The 25,721-nt window shown below is 43.2% G+C and overlaps 1 protein-coding gene across 1 annotated transcript in view; it reads left to right on the top strand.

Annotated features, from left to right (window-relative positions):
* The window catches only part of LOC113132366 (uncharacterized), a 30,180-nt gene extending 15,246 nt beyond the window's left edge, over positions 1 to 14,934 (top strand). Inside the window, exons 4-6 of the mRNA XM_026310358.1 lie at positions 14,005 to 14,079; positions 14,206 to 14,325; positions 14,744 to 14,934. Of these exons, the coding sequence (XP_026166143.1) occupies positions 14,005 to 14,079; positions 14,206 to 14,325; positions 14,744 to 14,850 (302 nt within the window). The 3' untranslated portion in view covers positions 14,851 to 14,934. The remainder of the gene's footprint in view (positions 1 to 14,004; positions 14,080 to 14,205; positions 14,326 to 14,743) is intronic.
* Positions 14,935 to 25,721: the final 10,787 nt, after the last annotated feature.

Genomic DNA, 25,721 nt, shown 5'->3' with positions numbered 1-25,721 from the left:
CACAAGTGCAAGTGAAACATGAAGCAGCTGAATAAATCCAATTTAAGCCTAAAGTAGTCTCTCCTGGTCATGTCTCAGGTGCCTGAACTGTTTCATAAACGTCCCTTTGAAACTGTCTTATTTAAATCACTGCCCCAATATTTCACAATACAACAGCAAAGTTTAGAGAAAACACATCCATCAGATTTGTTTGGTTTCCCTTTGGACAGGACTCGACCCTGAGTTAACACTCATCTTTAGCCTGTTCTTCTTCTTGCAGAGCATTTCTGGAATCAGCTCAGAGGAAGAGAGGACCAAAGAGCAGAGCCAGTGGAAGAAGAACATGAAATGAAGATGCTGAATGGGGAAGCACCTGAGCTGGTGTGAACCTGGAGAGTCCTGCAGGAAACACCCTGGGAGGAGTCGAGGTGGAGGAGTGAGAATAAAACCAGATGTTAGAGATGCCAAAGACTTTACTGGACCAAAAAAAAAAAAAGCTGGACTGTATTTTAATGAACCGATGACATCAGGTCTTTGTCAGGTGGATTTCATCAAGAATTTTATGAAGGATAAATGTATTTATGTAATTTTTTTTTTTTTTGTTGTTTATTTTTTGCACTTTCAGCCTGTTAAACAGTTTTCAGACTCATAAGACCCAGAACCAGACTCTTCTATTTCTCCACTGCAGCTTGTACGTCTTTTAACTGAGACGAGCAAATATCAGCACATTTCCCTGGTTTTATTCTCACTCCACTGGCTGGTTGGATCTGTGTCAGGAAGCCACCTGCAGGACCTGAAGGGGTCATGACATTTGGGGTCTTTTCAAGATGAGTCCACCCATTTCTCCAGTTGGTTCTTGTCTTCTTGAGAATTAGCAACTCTTACAACCTAAAAGAAATTTGCAAAGAAATTTGTCAAATGTATCAGGCTGAAGCATTATCAGGAAACACTACAAGTCACAACATGAAGCTCGACTGGAACCAAAGAGAAAAATCTGTTCAGGTGTTGAATTTGACTGTAGCTTTGAAACATTTGTGGTCCAGTGTTGCCAACTCCTCAGTAAGGAAAGTAGCTATTGGCTGTCCTGAAAGTCGCTAGAAGTCGCTAAATGTCATCGCCTAATTTGAGTAAGTGTCATGTTGCTTGTCAATTTGTAATGGACACTGTGGGAGAAAGGAATAATGTTGTGGGAGAGCTAAAAAGTGAGTAAAAGACACTGTAAATATGTTTAGAACTGTAAATGTATTTTCAGTTGATCTTTTGTCAATTTTTTAATTTAGCCATTTAATAGACTATTTTTCAAAATAACCCAAATTACATATAATCAGTTTTGTCCTGTATTCTAACCCTCCTCCTTTATCTGGGCCTGGGAAAAGCAAAGTGACCTAAAAAAGAGACAGTGGCGGGTTGTGCATTTTTTTTTTTTTTTTTTTTTTTTGTGTGGTTTTTTGTTTTTTGTTTCTTTTTTTTATTCTTAACTTTAGCTCCACTTAGGACTGAAGCCTGGAGTATTTTTGACTGACATTGTGAGCTAGCTAGCTAGATCTTCACAGACAGAGTAGACGAGGTGGTATAGGTGACTGAGAACGTCTGATGCAGCGAGTCAAATGTTGACAATGATTTATTTTAGAGTGATAGTGTAGTAACTTAACATTTACATTTACTTGCCGCTCTGGACGGGGAGGGGCTCACAAAAGCACCCGCTGCTTGTGTCGTGTACAGTGTGGTAAATATAGCGACAAAGTTGGCAACAGTGTTGTGGTGTAATGTTGAGTCTCATGTTGTTTAACTGTCAGGACTTTAACACCAGATTCCATGACAGAGATTTAAATCACTTTATTGGCTGCAACTACAAATGAACCAAGTGTTGAAACTGATTTGAATGTTCAGCTTCTGATCCTTAAAGCACTTTAAGTTTGTTTCCAGCTGCTTCATCTATTTATTTTCACCTTGTTTTCTGAAACAAATTTTATTTAACTTTGGGTTTTTCTTCTTTCTCTTCTTTCTGTTGTTCAATGTGCTTTGTTATATACAATAAACTCTGTTGTCCCTTCATGTCCCAGTCTGTCATTATTTTGATGATCTCAGTATTTAGTTATTTAATAACTGCTTCAGCTAAATGACAGTAAAACACACAACTGCAACTTTATTTGTTGAGCCCTTTTAAAAACACAAAACAGGTCAAATCTAAATATCAACATCTCAGACTGTCAAAGGTCACTGAGGACAGGGGAGTTTCATGAAGACATTTAAAAATAGATCATGAGGAGGCCTGTCTAATGTGAAGGGCAGCTCATTCCACAGTCCTGGTGCTGCCTCTGTCACTTTCCTCAGGTGGATCCAATCATGCAGCTGGTTCTGGTTCCACATGTGTCTTTTAGATTTGTGTTTCCACTCTGAACAAATGAGCTTACTGTGTAGTGTCACGTGATCATTGTGGAAATTAAAACACAAAAACACGGTGCAGTGACATACAAGCAAAACCCATTTCAGGGACTTGGAAAATCCCCGGACCCCTAGTCCTCATGTTCGGCACAGGAAACCAGATGGACTCAAGTCAACATGTCCTGAAGGACTAACGCTAAGCTGACGTTAGCTCGGCAGGTGTTAGCATGCCGAGCTAACGTTAGCTAGGCATATGTTAGCATGTCACGCTAATGTTAGCTAGGCATGTGTTAGCATGGCGAGCTAATGTTAGCTAGGCAGGTGTTAGCATGCAGAGCTAACGTTAGCTAGGCATGTGTTAGCATGTCGAGCTAATGTCAGCTAGGCATATGTTAGCATGCCGAGCTAATGTTAGCTAGGCAGGTATTAGCATGCAGAGCTAACGTTAGCTAGGTAGGTGTTAGCATGCCGAGCTAATGTTAGCATGCAGCACTAATGTTAGCTCGGCAGGTGTTAGCATGCAGAGCTAATGTTAGCTAGGTAGGTATTAGCATGCCGAGCTAATGTTAGCTCGGCAGGTGTTAGCATGCCAAGCTAATGTTAGCATGCAGACCTAATGTTAGCTCGGCAGGTGTTAGCATGCCGAGCTAATGTTAGCATGCAGCACTAATGTTAGCTCGGCAGGTGTTAGCATGCAGAGCTAATGTTAGCTAGGCAGGTATTAGCATGCAGAGCTAACGTTAGCATGCCGAGCTAATGTTAGCTCGGCAGGTGTTAGCATGCCAAGCTAATGTTAGCATGCAGACCTAATGTTAGCTCGGCAGGTGTTAGCATGCCGAGCTAATGTTAGCATGCAGCACTAATGTTAGCTCGGCAGGTGTTAGCATGCAGAGCTAATGTTAGCTAGGCAGGTATTAGCATGCAGAGCTAACGTTAGCATGCAGACCTAATGTTAGCTCGGCAGGTGTTAGCATGCCAAGCTAATGTTAGCATGCAGAGCTAACGTTAGATAGGCATGTGTTAGCATGCCGAGCTAATGTTAGCTAGGTAGGTGTTAGCATGCAGAGCTAATGTTAGCTAGGCAGGTGTTAGCATGCCGAGCTAACGTTAGCTAGGCATGTGTTAGCATGCAGAGCTAACCTTTATTTTTATTAGCTAACCGCGTACTTCCTGGTTTAGAACCGAACATTAACGGAACCTCAGCATGACGACGTATATAGCCCCGCCCCCTCTGCTTCAACCACCAATCAGGACGCTGAGCGAAAAAAGATCTGAAGACGTGGGAGATCAGCCACAAAATTCCCTGTAGTGTCTTTGATAAACATCGGGATCCTCGGTGCCATTGGCCTTGCTGGTCTTATTCTTGTCCTGGTGAAACGCAGAAAGAGTTGAGCTTAATGCAACTTAAACTTCCTAAGACTTGAAAACAATGAGGTTTTTATTAAAGCAGATAGTTTGGTACCATGTAATACACACTAATGCAGCACAGAGCTCTTTACACTGAACATCAGTTTGTTTTGCTTCCATTTGCTTTAATTCATCAACATTTATATCAGAATCTATCGTTAATATGGACATAATAAAATCCACTGTATTGTCTGGCTGTGTTTCCCTTTATTACACCAGCTTTCTTAAATAGTTTGAATCAGGTGGCTCACAAACTGTTGCTGTGTTTCCACAGAGATCTGGAGGAAGATCAGAGGATAAGAGGGGACCAGAAACCTGTTGAGAGTGTTTTTTAAGAAAGAGGATGAAGCCCCAGAAGATGCTGCAGAAAATGTCAGAAAATCTCCTGCAGGGGGTGAAGTGGTGGGGGAGGCTCAAACATGATGTTTGGTCTTGGATAACGTCTATGAACTCTTCAAGATGCTGTTGTGAAAATCAAGTTAGTAGAGGAAAAGTTGATAAAGTTATAAACTCAAATTTCTGGCCAATGTAAGTTCAATGTTTTAACAGTGTCAGTTTAAACCATGGTGATCATAAGTTAGCCATGGTTTTTGTAGTAAAACTGTTGTACAAACGGTAATGAATATGCCAAATAATAAAAGTTATGATACTTGGTTACTACTCTTACGATACTAAAACAAAGGTTAATTTTTGTAAGGGTAACTTCAAGAACAACGGTACAGAATTCAAGTGAGCTAAGATTTCCAATGTTTACTGAACAAAAAACACATTGCTAATACTTGTATCACTTATATCACTAGCAATTAAATGCTAATTACAGTTGTACATATGACTCCTGTTAGTTTTAGAATATGTTGTGCATTTAGGGATCAACATTACTCTATTGTCAGTAATATAAGATATAACATATTATTACCATATTGTCCTTATATTAGGGATAATACAGTAATACAGGTTTATACTATACATGACATTTTTGGAGTCAGGATTATTTAAGTGAGTAATTATGTTTTGCTTATGCCAGATGCCCAAGAAACCAGCAGTCAACAGGGATTCCAAGTGTAAGGAGTGTCATGGCCACATTCACATTAAATGTGACAGAGTCTGAAATGAACAGCCCAATGTTGTTAACGTGCTTCATGAAAAACACAGATGACTCCCTGCACACTGGCTGTTCCAAGCGTCCGATGTCTGGTAACCTGTGTGAGCAGATATCCAAAGAACTGTGTGGGGGTAGAATGGAACCCCATGTGTGGAGGGCATCGGAGGCAACAAAGGTGATGGATTTTGGAGATCCTGAGCCAAGCCATCTACCATATTTTGGCCACCCTGCACAAAGCAAAGCCAGAGAGAAATGCCTTAGAACTAGGTGACAAGGATCCTATTTTGTCACTGCAGATGTTAAAATACAGCGCACCTCACAGTGGTAGCATTAAAGACATTGGACTGGACAAGTTTTTCTGTCACTATTGGAGTCAAACACAAATGTATATGTACAAGTCATTATCAAAGACTTCTACTAACCCCACTGTGAGTTCTGATGCAACTGGCTCAGTAGTGAGGAAACTACAGAGACCAAACGGGATGTCTGGCCATGTCTTCTTATATCAGGGCGTTCTGACAGGTAATGTGAGCTCGAGTGTCCCAGTCGTGCAAATGTTGTCAGAGAGACATGATGTTAATGCAATAACACACTGGCTGACAGAATGGATACGTGCAGGTGCACCAACTCCAAAAGAGGTTTGCTCGGAGCTTTGGTCAAGGCTTTTACTCCTCATCCTGATCTGAAGACCTACATCAATGTGTGCTGTGGCGTCTTACTTGGTAAGTCTGCAAAAGTGCCACCTTGTTTTGTCCGGGCTGATGTTGCACACTGCATCAAGATGATCTGCCAGTGGGACTGCTTGAAGAAAAAAACACATCGCATTAAAGATTTCTTTGTGAGATCAATGGCACAGCTTCTGAAGTCACAGTCCATGGACGATGCTAAAGAGCTACTACTACGCAGCATTACCACTGTGGCTCTCAGTGAAGCAGAGGGCAATGACAGCTCTGGAGTCCCCCTCATATCAGAAAGGTGCAAGAAATACCTGAAAGCCTGAATTGCACAAGAGTGTGTCGTCATTCCAGATGTAGAGGGTGAGGAACTGGAAAAAGCAGATCAAACGCAGTGGGTGGGCGACCAAACAGACAGAAATATGAAGAAAGCAGGTCACTTGCTGTGGCTAATGGAGATCGTGGTAATATGCACTTCCTCCCTGAGATCATTCCCAATGTAATCTGGCTTGCAAGCTACTTACCACTCTGAACAGGGGTAATGATCCCTCACTTCCAAAGCACCAACGTCATCGCAAGTTCAGCCAATGTTGAAGCAGAGTTCAAAAACATCAAACGTGGTCTTTTCAAGCATGAAAACTTGCCGATTCGGGTGGATCGATTCATTGCTCGACATCTGTCCTTCATTGAAGGCAACATGCACATTTGTTATGCAAAACAAAATCTGCCCACATGCAGTGTTATACACAAAGGATTGACTGCACTGTTTAAATTTAATCTCAAGTATTTTGCTGTATGCCACACACCCTTGTTTTCCTTCTCCTGTTTGGAGAAGCTGTTTCTGCTCTTCAGGAAGTCAGGCTTGATGGAGTTTGCACTTAAGTGTATTATTCTGTGTGGCAGTTTTGGTTTGAAGACAGACATGGCCTGTCAGTGTTTTTAAGTGTTTAGGTTTTTAAAGGTCCATTATTTGTGTTAATGGATGTTAAGATGTTAGTTCACTTTAATTCAGTTTCACAAGTAAAATAATTTTGGCTTAATTCATTGAGTCATGAGGTGCATTTCTACATACATGCATATAAAACACATACAAAGCTTATGTATGTATAAGCACAGAGATACAGCAGACATATTGTATGACATACTATTGTACATATTGTAACATAATGATATACAGCAGCAAGTAAAAACATTTACCTTGGAGTTGGTGTTACAGTCCACACTTCCTGTGAGCCGCTGTGTCTGGTATAAGTTGGAAACACACAGTCGATCGGTAACTTAACTAAGTTAGGATCCGTTTGGATCTTACCTTGTTACTTCAACTGTATTGTTAAGGAAAACCAAACGATTGAGACTATTTCGGGTGAGTTTGGAGCATGTGGGGGGGCTGATGACGTCATCACCTAAAATATAATGTCTAACATTAGAAAAACCGAAGCAGCACAAACGAAAATTTCTACAAACGATTGAGACTATTTTTGCGAAGTTCTGCGTTGGGTGGGGGACCAACTTCACGGAGGTCTTTTGAAATGACATTTGGTCATGTCCAACTGTTGGACCAATGCTGGGCTCTATTAGGATGTGGTTGGGACGATTAAGTGATGTGATTGGAAAGTGTATTTCTTGGGTGTATATTGATGGGCTGTGATGTTAAAAATGGCAGCCAGTCACAGTAAGTACTTTTTAAAGTATATTACTACTAAGTATATTTTATAAGTATATTACTACTATTGAGCTTTTGCTTTGTTGGCATTATGTCAGTTAAATATTTAAATTACCACTGAAATGGTCAATTCTAAAATCTGACCACCTCAAACCACTGAGGGTGGTAAACATTTGAAAAAATCTGCAGGCGATATTATTATATGATTGACAGCTTGTACATACACACAATACTTGTAGCTCCCAGCAATTTCAAATAACATTTTTCTGCTTGAGCTGGAGCAGTCAGAGCACATTCCTCTGCCATAATGGTTAGGACATTATTCATAAGCACATGGATAATATTCGACATAATAGGGTGAGTCAGGCAATAGGTCATAAGGCTAAGGTCATGTAGATTACATAACAGGGCGATCCTTAGAAATGCTTTGTGTTTGAGTGGTGCTGTTTTGATTATACAAATCTATTAATGAATCACACAGTGAATATATTTTTCCAGTTTTTCCAGTTTTGAATTTTCTTTGTCCAAACGAAAATTTTTACAAACGTTTGAGACTATTTTTGCGAAGTTTTGCGTCGGGTGGGGGGCCACCTTCACGGAGGTCGGTCAAAGGCTCCTCTTGAAACGAGGAAGCAGAAATTAGGCCTGGCTCTTGACTGTGATAGGTGGAGAGCATGCGTCACTTCCATCAGTATGCGCTGTGATTGGCTGAGCTCAGCCGGTGTTGCTCTTTCTGTAAATTCACCTTGTAAATAAGAAAAATATACACACAGTATTTTTTATTTCACTGCACCATACTTATTTTATTTTATCCATGCTGCTTATTTTGGACACTTATTATATGTTACATGTAACTCGTCATGCCTATGCTCTGTGTTTGCTCCATCTCACCAAAACAAGTTCCTCATAATGTGAACCCCTCACTTATTTGGCAATAAACCTGTTTCTGGTTCTGATTCTGGTTCTGAAAACAGCTTTGTCTGACAGGGACAGTCTGGGGCTGAAAAGCAGCCCTGGACAATGACCAGTGACTGTAGAAGGAGTGGACATAGCGAGCCTGCTTCAGGTTTGAGGTCATATAGGAAGTAGCTGCTGACTCCAACAAGCCCTGGCTCCTACTTCCATTGAAAAATCAGTGCCAGTTGTCACAGTCACTATTGTTGCCACAGTAATCATTGTGGCTTTGTCGTCTAAATTGTTGTTTGACTACGCTCTTTAATATTCCTAATTTTTTACGTCAATATTTGCTCTGTCACATAAGCTATTAACCAATCAGGTGCCTCCTTTCAACCAGGTGTGGAACACTATGGGTGACTTCACCCACTTCTATTTATACCATTAAAGACTGATCCCAGCCCAACCCAGCCCCGGTGTTGGCCCTTACAACTCCACACAAGACAGTGTTAAATTATAGTGAAGGTTTTTGTAATACATAATAAAGATGAAGCCAAACTAACAGGATTCAGTCTGTCTCTGTCAGCTGAAGTAGTAAGATTGATGATGGAAGTGCAGAGTCAGTCTTTGAGTATTTTTCAATTAGTTCCCAACATCCAATGAGGCAAAGTCTTTTAGAAGAACTGGGTTTAAAGTCAATGCTAAGGAGAAGTGAATCTGCTCTGATGACACGCACTGACCAACAAATATCAAATAGCATTTTAGTTAGAAATCCCCATCCCCGATAGACACCATGAGGCCGACAGTAAAACACAGTGAGTCACAGTGTGGAGGAAACATTCAGACATGTCTGTAACGTGTTCTGATCATGTGAATTATAATTTCTTGTCTTTCCTCTTTTATCCCAGTTACTAACACGGTTCACTGGCTAATTTATTAGTGATACTCCTTAAAGTTGATCTGGATGTAATCAGTGCAGGTTCACATGGTTCTACTTAGCTGATTCAGCTCTCGCACCTTAAACAGTGAACCACTGCAGATCAGGAACAGCCGACAAGACCTGTAGTTTGGGAGGTGGTCTGACCCAGTCATCTAGCCACCACACTTTGGCCTCTGTCAGAGCCGCTCACATCCTTACACTTGGCTGTTTTTCCTGTATCCAACACATCGACCTTGAGGACTTAATGTTCACCTGCTGCTCAATCTGCCCAACACTCTGGCAGGTGCCACAGTAAGAAGATGATCAGTGCTATTCACATTATCTGTCAGTGGTCAAGATGTTATGGCTGATCAATGAATTAATAAATGAAATAAATGACATGAGAAGTCAACACTAACATAAACCAGATCAACAATAAAACATCTGACAGGGGAGACACAACATCATCACTGGGGTTTTCATTCCACCTTTTTTTGGTTAAAAAGCTGTTGAAAGTAAACGTAAAGCAGCCTGACGTGAGGGACGAGCCAGATGTTGACAGCCTACATCACGTTTTTCAGCGTGTGTGTGTGTGTGTGTGTGTTGCACTACACTACAAACTCCTCGTACCAGACAGATAAACAGCAAGTGCAGGGTGTTTGAGTTTCACACTAAAAGTCTGGCTCCTTTTCTACAGTCGGTGATGGGACTTTGGACTTCTTTGGTCATTCTTCCTTTCGCAAACTCTGCAACCGGTAAGTTCATGATCAAAGCTGATTCTTGATTTTATATCTGAGGCAGAAACACATTTTCAGTCTCTACATGTTAGACAGTATCATGGCCTTTGTCAAAGAGAGTGGCCTGCTTTTATTTTGTAGTTTAGGGTAGAGTAAGGTAGGGGATTTTAGATTAGATTTCACACTTGTGATTTGTATGGAAGTTACTGTCTGGGCCCCTGTTTACAAGCTCTGGCCTCTGGGGGCCCCTCTTCACAGATGAGGAAGAGCATGATTGAGCTGTTCCAGCTGTTAAGGCTATAGCAGCAAGGAGGTGCTGATCACTTCAGGAATGGGAGCATGTTCCAGATTGTCATGTCCCCGTGTGATGGCACTTCAGGGATCATGTTGCCGTGTTTGTGATTTCATTCAGGTTTGTTAAACACTTGGTGGTCATGTTTTACAGTATGATAAAAGAAGAAACTGTTATGTCAAAGCAACTGAGCAGTTTCACATGCCCCACCTTCACTGTGACCCCGCCTCTACGTACCTGTAGTGACGTCACTGATTGACGTAATACAGCAGCACAGGAGTGTACAGGTTGTTACAGGAGCAGCTCACAGACACAGACACAGACACAGACACAGACACAGACATGATGTTGACTCTTCTGCTGATTGTAACATTTACAGACGCTGTGACCGGTAAGTTTATGATCATTCTAGTTTTAATCACTTTTGGAGACCAGAGAATGTCCTGCTGTATTTTACTGCTCATACTGGGTTTGTAGCGCAGAAAGATGATCAGCTTTAAAACATCATCCACATGAGTGAAATAAATGGAGTCTGAGCAGAAAAACTCATTCAGGAACAAGATACTGGATTTTGGTTAGAAGGAAACTGGAGGTTTTTAAAGTGGTGAAGTGTCTGCAGCAGAAAATCTTTCTATCATCATTAGACTGATTTCAAAGGAGCTAATACTATGAGTAATAGGACGAGGTGTAGTGTCCAAATATGAAAACATTCACAGTATTATCAGATGTGTTAACATAACGATGTAGTGCTCAGGCCATGATCTGTGGACTGGGAGCCCAAACGCCAAGAAGTGGGAACCAATAAGCCAAAACTTTATTAACTTATCGTTATGATTTTAAAGAGCCTTTACTGAGCTTAGAAGTCTTTATGTTTTATTATGAGAGACGACACTATTTACTCTACCGCTCTGGAAACAAGATGATACGCGTGGGCGGTGTGTGTGTGTGTGTGCGCGCGCGCGTGTGAGGGAGTGAGTGACGGTAGAGGAATGAAATTAAATGAAGTGCAATGAAGTGCGCATGCCCAGCCCTGAGCTGTGGGAATCACTTTGCCAAACTTTATTTATAATTAATGTGTTTTTTTTAATTAAAGCATTATTGACATAAAGACGTGAGAGCATAAGGGTGATAATACTTATTACTTTATATAAAAACGGAAAAGGACCGTTATGCTAACTAGTTAGCCTAGCACTGCTAGCCCCGGAAGGCTCTGTTGTTGTTGTTGTTAGCATCGTAGCTAACATAGCAACTCTAGAGACTGTCGGTCCAGGTCGAGATCGAACCTGAGTCGTGGCAACTGGACTTTCACGGCTCCTCCGAGTTGTTTCTTCAGTGACTGAAGATGAAACGTTTCATTCGGGTAGAAATCCAGTTTCTGACTGAGCTTCTAGCTAACAAGGCTAACTAGCTAGACAGCTAACTAGCTAACAAGGTTAACTAGCTAACCAGACTAAATAGCAAAGCAGCTAACTAGCTGCGGCGGGTCGATGCGGGTAAAAACCGTCTGTGATCGATCAACTTTCCCGGATAATCGAAGTTTTAAAAACCTCCCGGTGTTTCCTCTGAATCCTACATTCTTTTTACTGTCACATTTTCTTATTAACTCAGCTGGACCCAGTAAACAGCTTGACTGCTGCTTTTGCTAATTTTCTACCTGCTCAGTCAACTCAAAGTGGTGACCTGTCCAGGGTGGACCCCTGCCTTTCACCCAAAGAGAGCTGGGATAGGCTCCAGCTGATCCCTGGGACCCTGGTTAGTAATAAGGGGGTATAGAGGATGGATGGTTGCTTTAGTATTAGGTGCGTTTGAGATGAACTCCTGGATTGTAGATGAGAACAAGCGTCTGCAGCAGTGGGCAGGGAAAAACAGCAGCGTTTAAGTCGCACACTTTTGAGCAGCTTAAAGAGACGTGAACAGGAAGTTACCCTAGTGCCCTGGTCCCTAATCCCTCAATCACTATATAGATTACAGCCTTTCTGCTCACACGTAAAACAACAGTCCTTACTCGTCTTTGAGTTTGATGGGAACTCTGTCTGTTTTTGCTGATTCTAGTTTTAAATGGATTGAACTGAACCTTATATACCTACAGTCAAGCAGTTACCACAGGTAATATCAGTTATATCAGTGACTGATACCTTGGTATCATTACATGTGTTACATGCGTTCTTCCTGTGTGGATTCAGACACTATTAGGTCTATTTATCATTTCATATATTCATGCTGGAATTACCTGACAAATAAGAAATGATGTATTGAGGAGGTGTGTAAAACTGTTTGTAGAATTATTAATAGTAGTATTAGTAGTACATTCATATTACAACACAAGTTTCCACAATTCTATTAAAAAAACAAAACAGTTGATTACTTTAGTAAAAACCCTTTCAAAGTGTATGAAAGCTCTAGTTTCCTTTACACACGGGTGTGTATCTCATATATTAGACGCTGAGAAGTGTATTGGCCTACTCAATGAGATTGTGCCAACTTTTACAGGTGTCATTTGTGACGTCATTCAGGTGAGCAAACGATGCGCGGAAGGTTATCACCGCTGTGCATGTAGTGATGGGACACTTTTTAGAGAACCGGCTTCTCAGAGCCGTTTTGTTCACGACCGACACATCACTACGTGCAGGTTTAACCAGTGAGCAGGCAAATTACACGCGGAAGTATATTTTGACTTATTGCGCTGGACTCAGGTGCTACCTGTCAAAACATGCTTAGGTGTGGAAGTGGAAGGAGCTCGACATCGATCGTCTTTCTCAGTATGACTCCTCTAACTTACTTTAGAATGAAGATGCTCCTTGTGGCAGCCCTGTGTGTTTCGTCCTGTGCTGAAGTTGCCCCGGGTGAGTGTGTGTTGTTGTTGTTTACTACTTTATTGTAGCTAAACATTGTTCGAGGCAGATGTTCATAGTCCGGGGGGGGGGGGGTTGTCTGGGAATCATCATCTTGTTTCAGTCATTTCTTTCAATCCGGAAAAGAAAAAGAAAAAAAGTTAAAAAGTGGGATACTGAGATTGAAACTCCTCATGACGTCACTACACGCACTCATGATCAAGTTCAAGTCTATGTACTTGCTCAGCAGCACTAGACGTTTATTACAGGACCGGACTGTGATCGTTTCCTGAGACTAAATTAACGGCCATAATCTTCACCTACTCACGAATATCCTGAAGATTCTTTATGGGCTGAGGAAATTGACTGAGTTGACAGTTGTTGTACAGTGAGATACATGAACTGTTTAACGTTATCTGGATCGTATTATTTTATGTATGGTTTGACTCATACAGGAGTTTTTTTTCGTCTATGCACAGCTATAAACTAACACGCATGTTTACTTGTACACGTCTTATTTGACAGCTGCCTTACCCCATAACTCCTCAGTGTTAGTTCCAAGCCCAGACTGAGTCAAAAAGACATTCTAAGAGTTTAAAATGTTTGAAGAGCATGTTCTCGTTGAGACTGTCTAAATGGTTTGTTTTCTACAGGGCAGGTTGGTGTCGATTGCTCTTCACTGGAAGCCAAAGAAGGTGGCACAGTTACTTTTGAGTGTCGTCTGGATCCCCCAGTCAACTTATCAACATACACACTGGATTTTAGGACAGCTGACCTCGACGAGGAGGTCTACGTGTATCTATGTGAGGACAAGACTCCGCCACAGATGATGGGGTACAGAAACAGGACGAGTCTCATCCAGGAGCACCTGAGCAGTGGACTCATTAGACTGAACCTGTCCCGGGTACAGCTGTCTGACAGTGGACCATACAAATGCTTCATCCCCAAACTGAGGGTTGGCTGCACTTTCAACCTCACAGTTGGTGAGTGTGCTGAATTATTACTGTACAGGATTTGGGCATTTTAGTTCATCAAAAATAGGAAAATAAAATGTCAGGTTATTAATAACTTGGTTCCTAAACATTGAAAAAATACTTAAACAGATTTGTATCTGATCACAGTAAAACCTGAGGCACCAGACAGGATAGAGGATGATAACAACAGTACGACAACACCTCCAGTGGAAAACCAGCCTGGTAAATATGTTTTGAATTAATGTCGTGTCTTTGACAAACTTTGGTCGGACTGTAAGAGTCTGAGAGTCAACAGTCACGTTACTGTGAGTTTGACCTTCTTCCCAACATTTTCTGATGTTTTCTCAGAGGATGAAAAGGTTCATTTCTCAGCCAGAGGACATTATGTTCTCATTGGTGTTGGTGTTGTCCTTGGCATCATCATCATCATCATCATCATAATCGGTATCTGGAAACATAAACAGATCCGTAAGTAACAGACTTCTGCCTTTCAGTGATCAAGCGTGACTCAGTACATTTACTCCAGTATTTACTTTTTTATTTTAGGCTCAGTGAACATTAATTAATATCAGTGGCCCCAGTGTTGGCCCCAGGCCAGATGTTAGTTATTAAAATAACAATAAAACACACAAGTGCAAGTGAAACATGAAGCAGCTGAATAAATCCAATTTAAGCCTAAAGTAGTCTCTCCTGGTCATGTCTCAGGTGCCTGAACTGTTTCATAAACGTCCCTTTGAAACTGTCTTATTTAAATCACTGCTCCAATATTTCACAATACAACAGCAAAGTTTAGAGAAAACACATCCATCAGATTTGTTTGGTTTCCCTTTGGACAGGACTCGACCCTGAGTTAACACTCATCTTTAGCCTGTTCTTCTTCTTGCAGAGCATTTCTGGAAGCAGCTCAGAGGAAGAGAGGACCAAAGAGCAGAGCCAGTGGAAGAAGAACATGAAATGAAGACGCTGAACGGGGAAGCACCTGAGCTGGTGTGAACCTGGAGAGTCCTGCAGGAAACCTGGCACCTTGAACTGTGGGACGATCTGCCCTTGCACATTAGACAGGCCTCCTGTTTTTAGACCTTTTTAAATGGCCTCAGAGGCAATTTCATTTATTTATCTTCTATTTATCGTCTATATTTATGTTAGTTTTATCCCTTTTGTAGTTCGTTTTTTTTTATCGGCTTTTATTTCATGTTTTGATCTTGTACTGCACTTTTGTCAAATTTGGCTGTTTTTTTTCTAAAGTACAAATAAAGTTGCAGTTACAACAGTTTTTGATGTGGATGTTGTGTTTGTCTGTAAATCTGTTTTATTTGTGGCCTGTTATTTTTATTATAGGATGATTTTTATTGCTGCATTGATTAAAAACAGCACTTTAGTATTGTAGCTGGTCATATTACCAGCTGGTAGAAACTGGTGTTATGTTTGGTACCTAATACTAAAACGATGTCAAATACGTGTAGTGTAGTTAAAAGTATAATAATTTGTGTACTGCTGTCAAAAGTACACGCTCTGAAAAGGTACAGAGTACTATAAAAGTTATCAAAGTAAAGTACAAGTACGTAAAAACGTCAGTAAACGTCAATAAAGCACAGGAATGGAGTACATGTACTTAGTTACTGGAGAAATTCCGCCAAAACCGCCGTCGTAATCTCCTGACGCAACATCCGCCTGTGCTCAGCCAATCAGCATCGCAGGCGGTATTCTCGTGAACCAATCAGAGAGCAGTGACATAGTGGAAGCGCTTTAGTTTGGATCAGATTGTGAAAGAAGAGGGACGGATAGAGACGAACCGAGTCCCGGGCCCAGAGACAACACAGCACACTGAGCTGACGAGGTTCCTGTCCGCTGTTTGAAAAGGTAACGTCACGACCAGCGCTTTATTTTGGTGACAAGAGCTCAGGGTGTCCAGGGTGTCCAGGGTGTCCAGGGTGTCCAGGGTATTTTCTTCATCCAGAAACTGTTTGGTACATGAACTTTGGTTTGGTGCATCAACAGCCTGAGCTTCCTATTTATAGATTCCTGTCTGTGTATAAATGTGTATTTATATACGTCTGCACTGCTGCTTTTTACTGGTCCTGTGCCAACTCCTCAGTGCCTTAACTGGTACAGGTCCATCAACACCAGCAACCAGATGTTCACGTTTTCCAAATCTAATGAGAAAATCCTGTGATTACTGTTACACTCAGGGGTCAAAGGTCACTGTTTACCCTGATGGAAAGACTCATGTACTGCCTTTAGTAACCGTTACTGTATATAACAGTATATCCTGTTGTAGACTGAGTTTTCTTATAGAGCAGAGATCATGGCTTCTAGCAACAGGAGATTTCAGATCATTCCTGCATGTAGCAGATCATGTCGTGTTGAAGCCACATCACCCTCCTATTCAGCAGCTGTGACAAACCAAAGTGACCTCAGACAGAGAACAACCATTTCTGAATGTGAGCCCACCAGCAGCAGCAAACATGAAACATACAGTGTTGACTGCTGAATGTAATGTGTCAGTGCTTGTATTCTATATAACATATATATATTTAAGTCTATTAAAGTTTAATTCAAGTTTCTGTGGTCGTCATAACAACCCTAACACCACATTACAGGTTTGGAACTAAAGTCTAATAAAACTGATTCATGTTAGGAGATATAAGTTACATCATCGCTGGAAAATAAATGTACTCAGGTACTGCACTTCAGTCTAGTTCTGAGGTATTTGTACTTTATAGCTGAGTATTTCCATGTAGTATTACTTCATCCTTGGACTTCACTACATGTCAGAGTCAAACCTTGGACCTTTTCCTGCTCTACATTTATCTGATAACTTTACTTCCTGTTCAGGATCAGATGGATCCAACAAAATTCAGTTCAGTTTTATCTGGAAAGTGCCAAACCACAATAGGATCAACTCAAGACGCTGTTTATTAAAACTTGTCAAATGAACATTATGAAAACCAAAAAAACAGAGGGCAACACTGAGATATAAGCAGAAGACGTTTCTCAAAGAGAAGGCCAACAGTGCATTAATGAGGAAAACTACAAAGGGAATGATAATGGTGCTGTAACTTTAGGAAGTCACAAGGGGGCAGCAGGACTGCATTAGGTCGGACAGGTGTATCTTACCTGATACAGGGGCAGGGTCTGTGTGTGTGTGTGTGTGTGTGTGTGTGTGTGTGTGTTTTCCACATGTCCCCATGATGTTGCAGTATTTGAAACTGTACACAGACATGTCAGCACAGCCAGAGCAGTATTGTCCTGTTTCAATCACAGCTGGCTCACTGCCTAGACTGAACCATGAAAACAATGTTGGAGTACACACATGTACATGCACAGCAGGACAGGGACAGGCTGAGTCAGACTTGACAGTCTCATGTCAGGAACAAGATATTGGCTGGACTCACTTTTTGGTTGGAAGAAAACTTCATTTTACTGGTTGTACTGGATCCTTGGAGTATTTGTAGTGGTGGTAAAAGTGTGTGCATATTAGTCTATGGTTGTGTGTAAATTAGTTAGATGGACACAACATTTGGTTTTTGTAAACACTTGCATTAGTTGTATCTCATATAAAACATATAGTGTGTGTTTTATCTGTGAGAATACAGGTCAAAACATTTCCACCATAAAAAACTGACATATGAAGTTTGTGGTCAAACTGTTTCACATCCACATTCTTGTTGAAAACATGTTGAACACAGGACCTATACAAACAAACTGCTGGGTCTAAAAATGAAACAACAAACTGATTGTTTTTAACTGATTGTTATTCCCTATGATGTTTCTTAGAGGGGACATTAAAGGGTTAATACACCTTCACTAGGAAAAAAATGTTGAAACTGAAAGAGAAGCACCCAGACTGACTGAATGAATCATTGCAAAGTCCAAGAAGTTATAACGCTGCTCCTCCCACTTTTTGTTTTTGCACTTGAAGTGGGAGGAGCTTCCCAACTTATGCTCATTCATTAGAACATAGAAAAGCTTCAGCCTGTCAGAGCCACTAGTCCGTTCATCAGCTGCTGATAACAGAGATGGGAGTCCTACTTTATTCTCTCCTGCTCATTTTTCCACTCACAGATGCTGCCCTGGGTGAGTTTATGATCCATTATTATTATTAGATCTTTGTTTTCACAGCTGATCCAAACAAACCTTTGGTGTGTAAACGACCAGACAAACGTTTGGACACACTTTACTATTGAACTGAATCAGAGAGTGTGTCCAAGGTTTTGACTCTTCTCTTGTTGACTCTTTAATGTCACTGACAACAACATACAGGGTTACAGCTCATAGTTTAGTTTCCTACAAAGAACAATGTCAACAGCCGAAATAAATTACAAACATAATAAGACATATCTGCAAAATCCACTGACTCAGTAACACAAATATGTTTTCATCCACAGGTCACAACGTTTGTTGTAGCAACATGGGCGATCAGTGTTTCCTGTTGGAAAATACGTTTGGCCAAAATCTCATTTTATAAAAGATGAAGTGCTACTGTATGCACACTAGGCACCCTAGGGTACACTGGGAACCCCAGGGGTACACTGGGAACCTAAGTGTACACTAGACACCCTAAGGGTATACTGGGCACCCTAAGGGTACACTGGGCACCTTAAGGGTATACTGGGACCCTAAGTGTACACTAGGCACCCTAAGGGTATACTGGGCACCCTAAGGGTACACTGGGCACCTTAAGGGTACACTGGGACCCTAAGTGTACACTAGGCACCCTAAGGGTACACTGGGAACCTAAGGGTACACTAGGCACCCTAAGGGTACACTAGGCACCTTAAGGGTACACTGGGACCCTAAGTGTTCACTAGGCACCCTAAGGGTACACTGGGAACCTAAGGGTACACTAAGCACCCTAAGGGTACACTGGGAACCTAAGGGTACACTAGGCACCCTAAAGGTACACTGGGAACCTAAGGATACACTGGGACCCTAAGGGTACACTGGGCACCCCAAGGGTACACTGGGAACCTAAGGGTACACTGGGCACCCTAAGGGTACACTGGGAACCTAAGGGTACACTGGGCACCCTAAGGGTACACTGGGAACCTAAGGGTACACTGGGCACCCTAAGGGTACACTGGGAACCTAAGGGTACACTGGGACCCTAAGGGTACAGCAAGATTTAGTCACAAGCTGTTTTTAAAACCTTTCATTGGCTAAGTATATTTGTAAAACAGGCAGACAGACGTAAAGGGTGACCAATAGCATTGATTTATTGAAGAACAAAACAAACACCTCCAAAGAAGAGGCACTTCTAAGTGTAAAGACAAAAAGTGAAAAGTACATGTGCACATGCTGTAGCCCAAAATTCGTCTGTGGTTGGTCCACGAAAGTTTTCCCACAACTGTTTGTTCACTTGTTCACAGTTTTTCTTGTAGGACCAGATACTTTTGTCATATTTGTCTGTGTTATACATATCTTGTGTTTTTTTTTAAACTAACCGTGTACTTGAGGGTATACCTCCTACGTGCCCTGGACCTGCACCAGTCACAATGCTCAGGAAGTTCCCTATGATGTCAACCCATATATGGTGTGCAGGAAGTCAGATTGTTTAATGGCATATGACACTACCAGAGTGAAATCTCACACAGACAGAGACACAGAAATGATTTTGACTCTTCTGCTGATTTTAACATTTACAAACGCTGTGACCGGTAAGTTTATGGTCATTCTAGTTTTTAGTAACAGATCAGCTCTAATCACTTTTGGAGACCAGAGAATGTCCTGCTGTATTTTACTGCTCATACTGGGTTTGTAGCGCAGAAAGATGATCAGCTTTAAAACTTATAGTTCCTGTGTAGCCCACATCATTAACGTTATAGTCCAGAGATACATAGACATAGAAACGTAGAAACACGTAGGAAGTGTGAGAGTAGCATTAGGTCCTACTGTGGGGATTTTATCTGACCTGACCCGGGATCTGTCACCGTGTGGGCTGGATTTGTGCCCTGTGCGGGGTTTGTCACCGGTGCGGGATTTGTTACTGTGGAAATGTGCCCTGTGCCGGATTTGTGCCCTGTGCGGGGTTTGTCACCGGTGCGGGGATTGTCACCGGTGCGGGATTTGTTACCGTGGAAAATGTGCCCTGTGCCGGATTTGTGCCCGGTGCGGGGATTGTCACCGGTGCGGGATTTGTTACCGTGGAAAATGTGCCCTGTGCCGGATTTGTGCCCTGTGCGGGGTTTGTCACCGGTGCGGGATTTGTTACTGTGGAAATGTGCCCTGTGCCGGATTTGTGCCCGGTGCGGGGATTGTCACCGGTGCGGGATTTGTTACCGTGGGATATGTGCCCTGTGCCGGATTTGTGCCCTGTGCGGGGATTGTCACCGGTGCGGGATTTGTTACCGTGGAAAATGTGCCCTGTGCCGGATTTGTGCCCGGTGCGGGGATTGTCACCGGTGCGGGATTTGTTACCGTGGAAAATGTGCCCTGTGCCGGATTTGTGCCCTGTGCCGGATTTGTGCCCGGTGCGGGGATTGTCACCGGTGCGGGATTTGTTACCGTGGAAAATGTGCCCTGTGCCGGATTTGTGCCCTGTGCGGGGTTTGTCACCGGTGCGGGATTTGTTACTGTGGAAATGTGCCCTGTGCCGGATTTGTGCCCTGTGCGGGGTTTGTCACCGGTGCGGGGATTGTCACCGGTGCGGGATTTGTTACCGTGGAAAATGTGCCCTGTGCCGGATTTGTGCCCGGTGCGGGGTTTGTCACCGGTGCGGGATTTGTTACCGTGGAAAATGTGCCCTGTGCCGGATTTGTGCCCTGTGCGGGTTTGTCACCGGTGCGGGATTTGTTACTGTGGAAATGTGCCCTGTGCCGGATTTGTGCCCGGTGCGGGGATTGTCACCGGTGCGGGATTTGTTACCGTGGGATATGTGCCCTGTGCCGGATTTGTGCCCTGTGCAGGGTTTGTCACCGGTGCGGGATTTGTTACCGTGGAAATGTGCCCTGTGCCGGATTTGTGCCCGGTGCGGGGATTGTCACCGGTGCGGGATTTGTTACCGTGGAAAATGTGCCCTGTGCCGGATTTGTGCCCTGTGCCGGATTTGTGCCCGGTGCGGGGATTGTCACCGGTGCGGGATTTGTTACCGTGGAAAATGTGCCCTGTGCCGGATTTGTGCCCTGTGCGGGGTTTGTCACCGGTGCGGGATTTGTTACCGTGGAAATGTGCCCTGTGCCGGATTTGTGCCCGGTGCGGGGATTGTCACCGGTGCGGGATTTGTTACCGTGGGATATGTGCCCTGTGCCGGATTTGTGCCCGGTGCGGGGATTGTCACCGGTGCGGGATTTGTTACCGTGGGATATGTGCCCTGTGCCGGATTTGTGCCCGGTGCGGGGATTGTCACCGGTGCGGGATTTGTTAACGTGGAAATGTGCCCTGTGCCGGATATGTGCCCTGTGCGGGGATTGTCACCGGTGTGGGATTTGTTACCGCGGGATATGTGCCCTGTGCCGGATTTGTGCCCGGTGCGGGGATTGTCACCGGTGCGGGATTTGTTAACGTGGAAATGTGCCCTGTGCCGGATATGTGCCCTGTGCGGGGATTGTCACCGGTGTGGGATTTGTTACCGCGGGATATGTGCCCTGTGCCGGATTTGTGCCCGGTGCGGGGATTGTCACCGGTGCGGGATTTGTTACCGTGGGATATGTGCCCTGTGCCGGATTTGTGCCCTGTGCGGGGATTGTCACCGGTGTGGGATTTGTTAACGTGGAAATGTGCCCTGTGCCGGATTTGTGCCCTGTGCGGGGATTGTCACCGGTGCGGGATTTGTTACCGTGGGATATGTGCCCTGTGCCGGATTTGTGCCCTGTGCGGGGTTTGTCACCGGTGTGGGATTTGTTACCGTGGAAATGTGCCCTGTGCCGGATTTGTGCCCGGTGCGGGGATTGTCACCGGTGCGGGATTTGTTACCGTGGAAAATGTGCCCTGTGCCGGATTTGTGCCCTGTGCCGGATTTGTGCCCGGTGCGGGGATTGTCACCGGTGCGGGATTTGTTACCGTGGAAAATGTGCCCTGTGCCGGATTTGTGCCCTGTGCGGGGTTTGTCACCGGTGCGGGGATTTGTTACTGTGGAAATGTGCCCTGTGCCGGATTTGTGCCCTGTGCGGGTTTGTCACCGTGCGGGGATTGCACCGGTGCGCGGATTTGTTACCGTGGAAAATGTGCCCTGTGGCCGATTTGTGCCCGGTGCGGGTTTGTCACCGGTGCGGATTTGTTACCCGTGAAAATGTGCCCTGTGCGCGATTTGTGCCCTGTGCGGGTTTGTCACCCGGTGCGGGATTTGTTTACTGTGGAAATGTGCCTGTGCCCGGATTTGTGCCCGGTGCGGGATTGTTCACCGGTGCGGGATTGTTAACGTGCGGATTATGTGCCCTGTGCCGGATTTGTGCCTTGTGCGGGGTTTGTCACCGGTGCGGGATTTGTTACCGTGGAATGTGCCCCTGTGCCGATTTGTGCCCGGTGCGGGGATTGTCACCGGTGCGGGATTTGTACCCGTGGAAATGTGCCCTGTGCCGGATTTGTGCCCTGTGCCGGATTTTGTGCCCGGTGCGGGGATTGTCACCGGTGGGAATTTGTTACCGTGGAAAATGTGCCCTGTGCCGGATTTGTGCCCTGTGCGGGGTTGTCACCGGTGCGGGATTTGTTACCGTGGATGTGCCCTGTGCCGGATTTGTGCCCGGTGCGGGGATTGTCACCGGTGCGGGATTTGTCTTCTATTTTATCGTCTATATTTTGTTAGTTTTATCCCTTTTTAGTTTTCGTTTTTTTTTAATCGGCTTTTATTTCAGGTTTTTTTTTGATCTTGTACTGCAACTTTGGTCAAATTGGGTTTTTTTTCTAAAGTACAATAAAGTTCAGTTACAACAGTTTTTGGATGGGATTGTTGTGTTTGTCCTGGAAATCTTTGTTTTGTGGCCTGTTATTTTTAATTATCGGATGATGTTTTTATTGCTGCATTGATTAAAAACAGCACGTTAGTATTGTAGCTGGTGCATCTTACCAGCTGTAGACACTGTGGGTATGTTTGGTACCTAATACTAAAACGATGTCAAATACTGTAGTGTATTAAAGTATAATAATTTTGTACTGCTGTCAAAGTACACGACGCTGAAAAGGTACAAGAGTAATATAAAGTTATCAAAGTAAAGTACAAGTACGGAAAAAACGTCGTAAAAACGTCATAACGACAGAATGGGAGTACATGGGGGTGTACTGATTTTACTGAAAATTCCGCCAAAACAGCCTCGTAATCTCCCGCCTGACACAACTCCGCCTGTCGCAGCCCAATCAGCAATCGCAGGCGGTATTCTTCGTGAACCATCAAGAGGCAGTGACATAGTGGAAGCGCTTATTTTGGATCAGATTGTGAAATAAGAGGGACGGATAGAGACGAACCTATCCCGGCCCCATAGCAACACAGCCACTCTGATCTGAACGAGGTTTCTGTCCGCGGTTTGAAAAGGTAAGTCACACAGCGCTTTATTTTGTGACAAGAGCTCAGGGTGTCCAGGGTGTCCAGGGTGTCCCAGGGTGTCCAGGTAATTTTCTTTTTCATCTTCATCCAGAAAACTGTTTGGTACATGACTTTGTTTGGTGCATCACCAACAGCTGAGCTTCCTATTTATAGATTCCTGTCTGTGTATAAATGTTTATTTAATATACGTCTGCACTGCTCTGCTGCTTTACTGGTCCGTGCAACTCCTCAGTGCCGTTAACTGTACACAGGTCCATCAGCACCAGCAACCAGATGTTCCGAAACGTTTTCCAAATCCTTAAGTGAGAAAATTCCTGTGATTACTGTACACTAGGGGTCAGGTCCTGTTTACCCTGGATGGAAAACCATGGTCTGCCCTGTTAGTACCGTTTACGGTATATAACATATAAATCCTTTGTAGACTGAGTTTTCGTTATAGAGCAGAGATCATGGCTTTTCTAGCAACAAGGATATTTCAGATCATATCCTGCATGTAGGCAGACATGTCGTGTTGACCACATCAACCCTCCTATTTCAGCAGCTGTGACAAACCAAAGTGACTCAACAGAACAACCATTTCTGAATGTGAGCCCACCCAACAGCAAGCAAACATGAAACAAGACAGTTTTGACTGCTGATGTAATGGTGTCAGTGCGTTGCTTGTATTCTATAATAAAGTATATATTTTAGTCCTATTAAGTTTAAATTCAAGTTTCTGTGTCGTCATAAACACCCTAACAACACCACATTCAGGTTTGGAACTAAAGTCTATAAAACTATTCATGTTAGGAGATATAGAGTTCAAACATCATCGCTGGAAAAAAATGTACTCAGGTACTGCACTTCAGTCTAGTCTGAGGTATTTACTTTTATGCTGAGGATTGCCATGTAGTATTAATTCATCCTTGACTTGCACGACATGTCAGAGTCAAACCTTGGACATTTTCCTGCTCTAACATTTATCTGGATAACTTTAACTTCCTGGTTCAGGGATCAGATGGATCCACAATTGGGCAGTTCAAGTTTTTTAGCTGAAGAGTGCCAACAACAATAGGATCACTCAAGACCGGGCTGTTTATTAAAACTGGTCAAAATGACATTATGAAAAAACCAAAAAACAGATGGCAACACGTGAGATATAAGCAGAAACGTTTCCAAAGAGAAGGCCAACAGTGCATTAATGAGGAAACTACAAAGGGAATGATAAGGGTGCGTAAATTTAGCAGTCACAAGGGGCAGCAGGACTGCATTAGGTCGGACAAGGTGTAGCGTTACCACCTGATACAGGGGCAATGGTCTGTGTGTTGTTGTGTGTGTGTGGTGTGTTGTGTGTGTGGTTTTCCACATGTCCCCATGATGTTTCAGTATTTGAAACTGTACCAGACATGTCGCACAGCCAGAGCATACTGGCCCTGTTTCAATCAAATCACAGCTGGCTCACGTGCCTATACTTACATGAAAACAATTGGATAGCACCTGTACACACAGCAGACAGGGACAGGCTTAGTCAGACTTGACAGTCTCATGTCAGAACAGAGATTGTCTGGACTCACTGTTTTGGTTGGAAAAGAAAACGTCTTTACTACTGGTTGTACTGGATCCTTGAGATTTGTAGTGGGTGGGGAAAAGTGTGTTGCATATTATCTATGGTTGTGTGTAAATTAGTTAGATGGACACAACATTTGGGTTTTTGTAACCACTTGCATTAAGTTGTTATCTCATATAAAACATATAGGGTGTGTTTTAATCGGTGAGAATCCAGGCAAAAAAAACATTTCCACCTAAAACGACATTGAAGTTTGTGGTCAAACTGTTTTCACAATCCACAGTCTTGTTGAAAAACATGTTGAACACAGGACCTATACAAACAAACTGCTGGTCTAAAAATGAAACAAAAACTGATTTGTTTTTACTGATTGTTATTATTCCTAGGAGGTATTTCTTAGAGGGACCATTAAGGGTTATACAGCAAGCATGTCACTAAGAAAAAAGTGTTGAAACTTGAAGAGAAGCAACCCAGACTTACTGAATGAATCATTGGCAAAGAATCCAAGAAGTTATAACGCGGCTCCTCCCACGTTTTTTTATTTTGCACTTGGAATGGAGGGCTTCCCCAACTTATGCGCATTCATTAGAACATAGAAAAGCTTAGCCTGTCAGACCACTTATCCTCATTCAGCTGCTGAATAACAGAGAGGGGATGCCTACTTTATTCTCGCCTGCTCATTTTTCCAACTTCACAGATGCGGCCCTGGGTGAGTTTTATGATCCAGTATATTATTAGAATCTTTGTTTGCACAGCTGATCCAAACAAACCTTTGGGGTGAAACGACCAGACAACGTTTTTGGGACACACTTTACTATTGAACTGGGTGAATCAGAGAGTGTA

This window comes from Mastacembelus armatus, unplaced genomic scaffold (assembly GCF_900324485.2).
Source record: "Mastacembelus armatus unplaced genomic scaffold, fMasArm1.2, whole genome shotgun sequence".
Lineage (NCBI taxonomy): Eukaryota > Metazoa > Chordata > Actinopteri > Synbranchiformes > Mastacembelidae > Mastacembelus > Mastacembelus armatus.
This window is presented reverse-complemented; position numbering and strand designations above follow the sequence as displayed.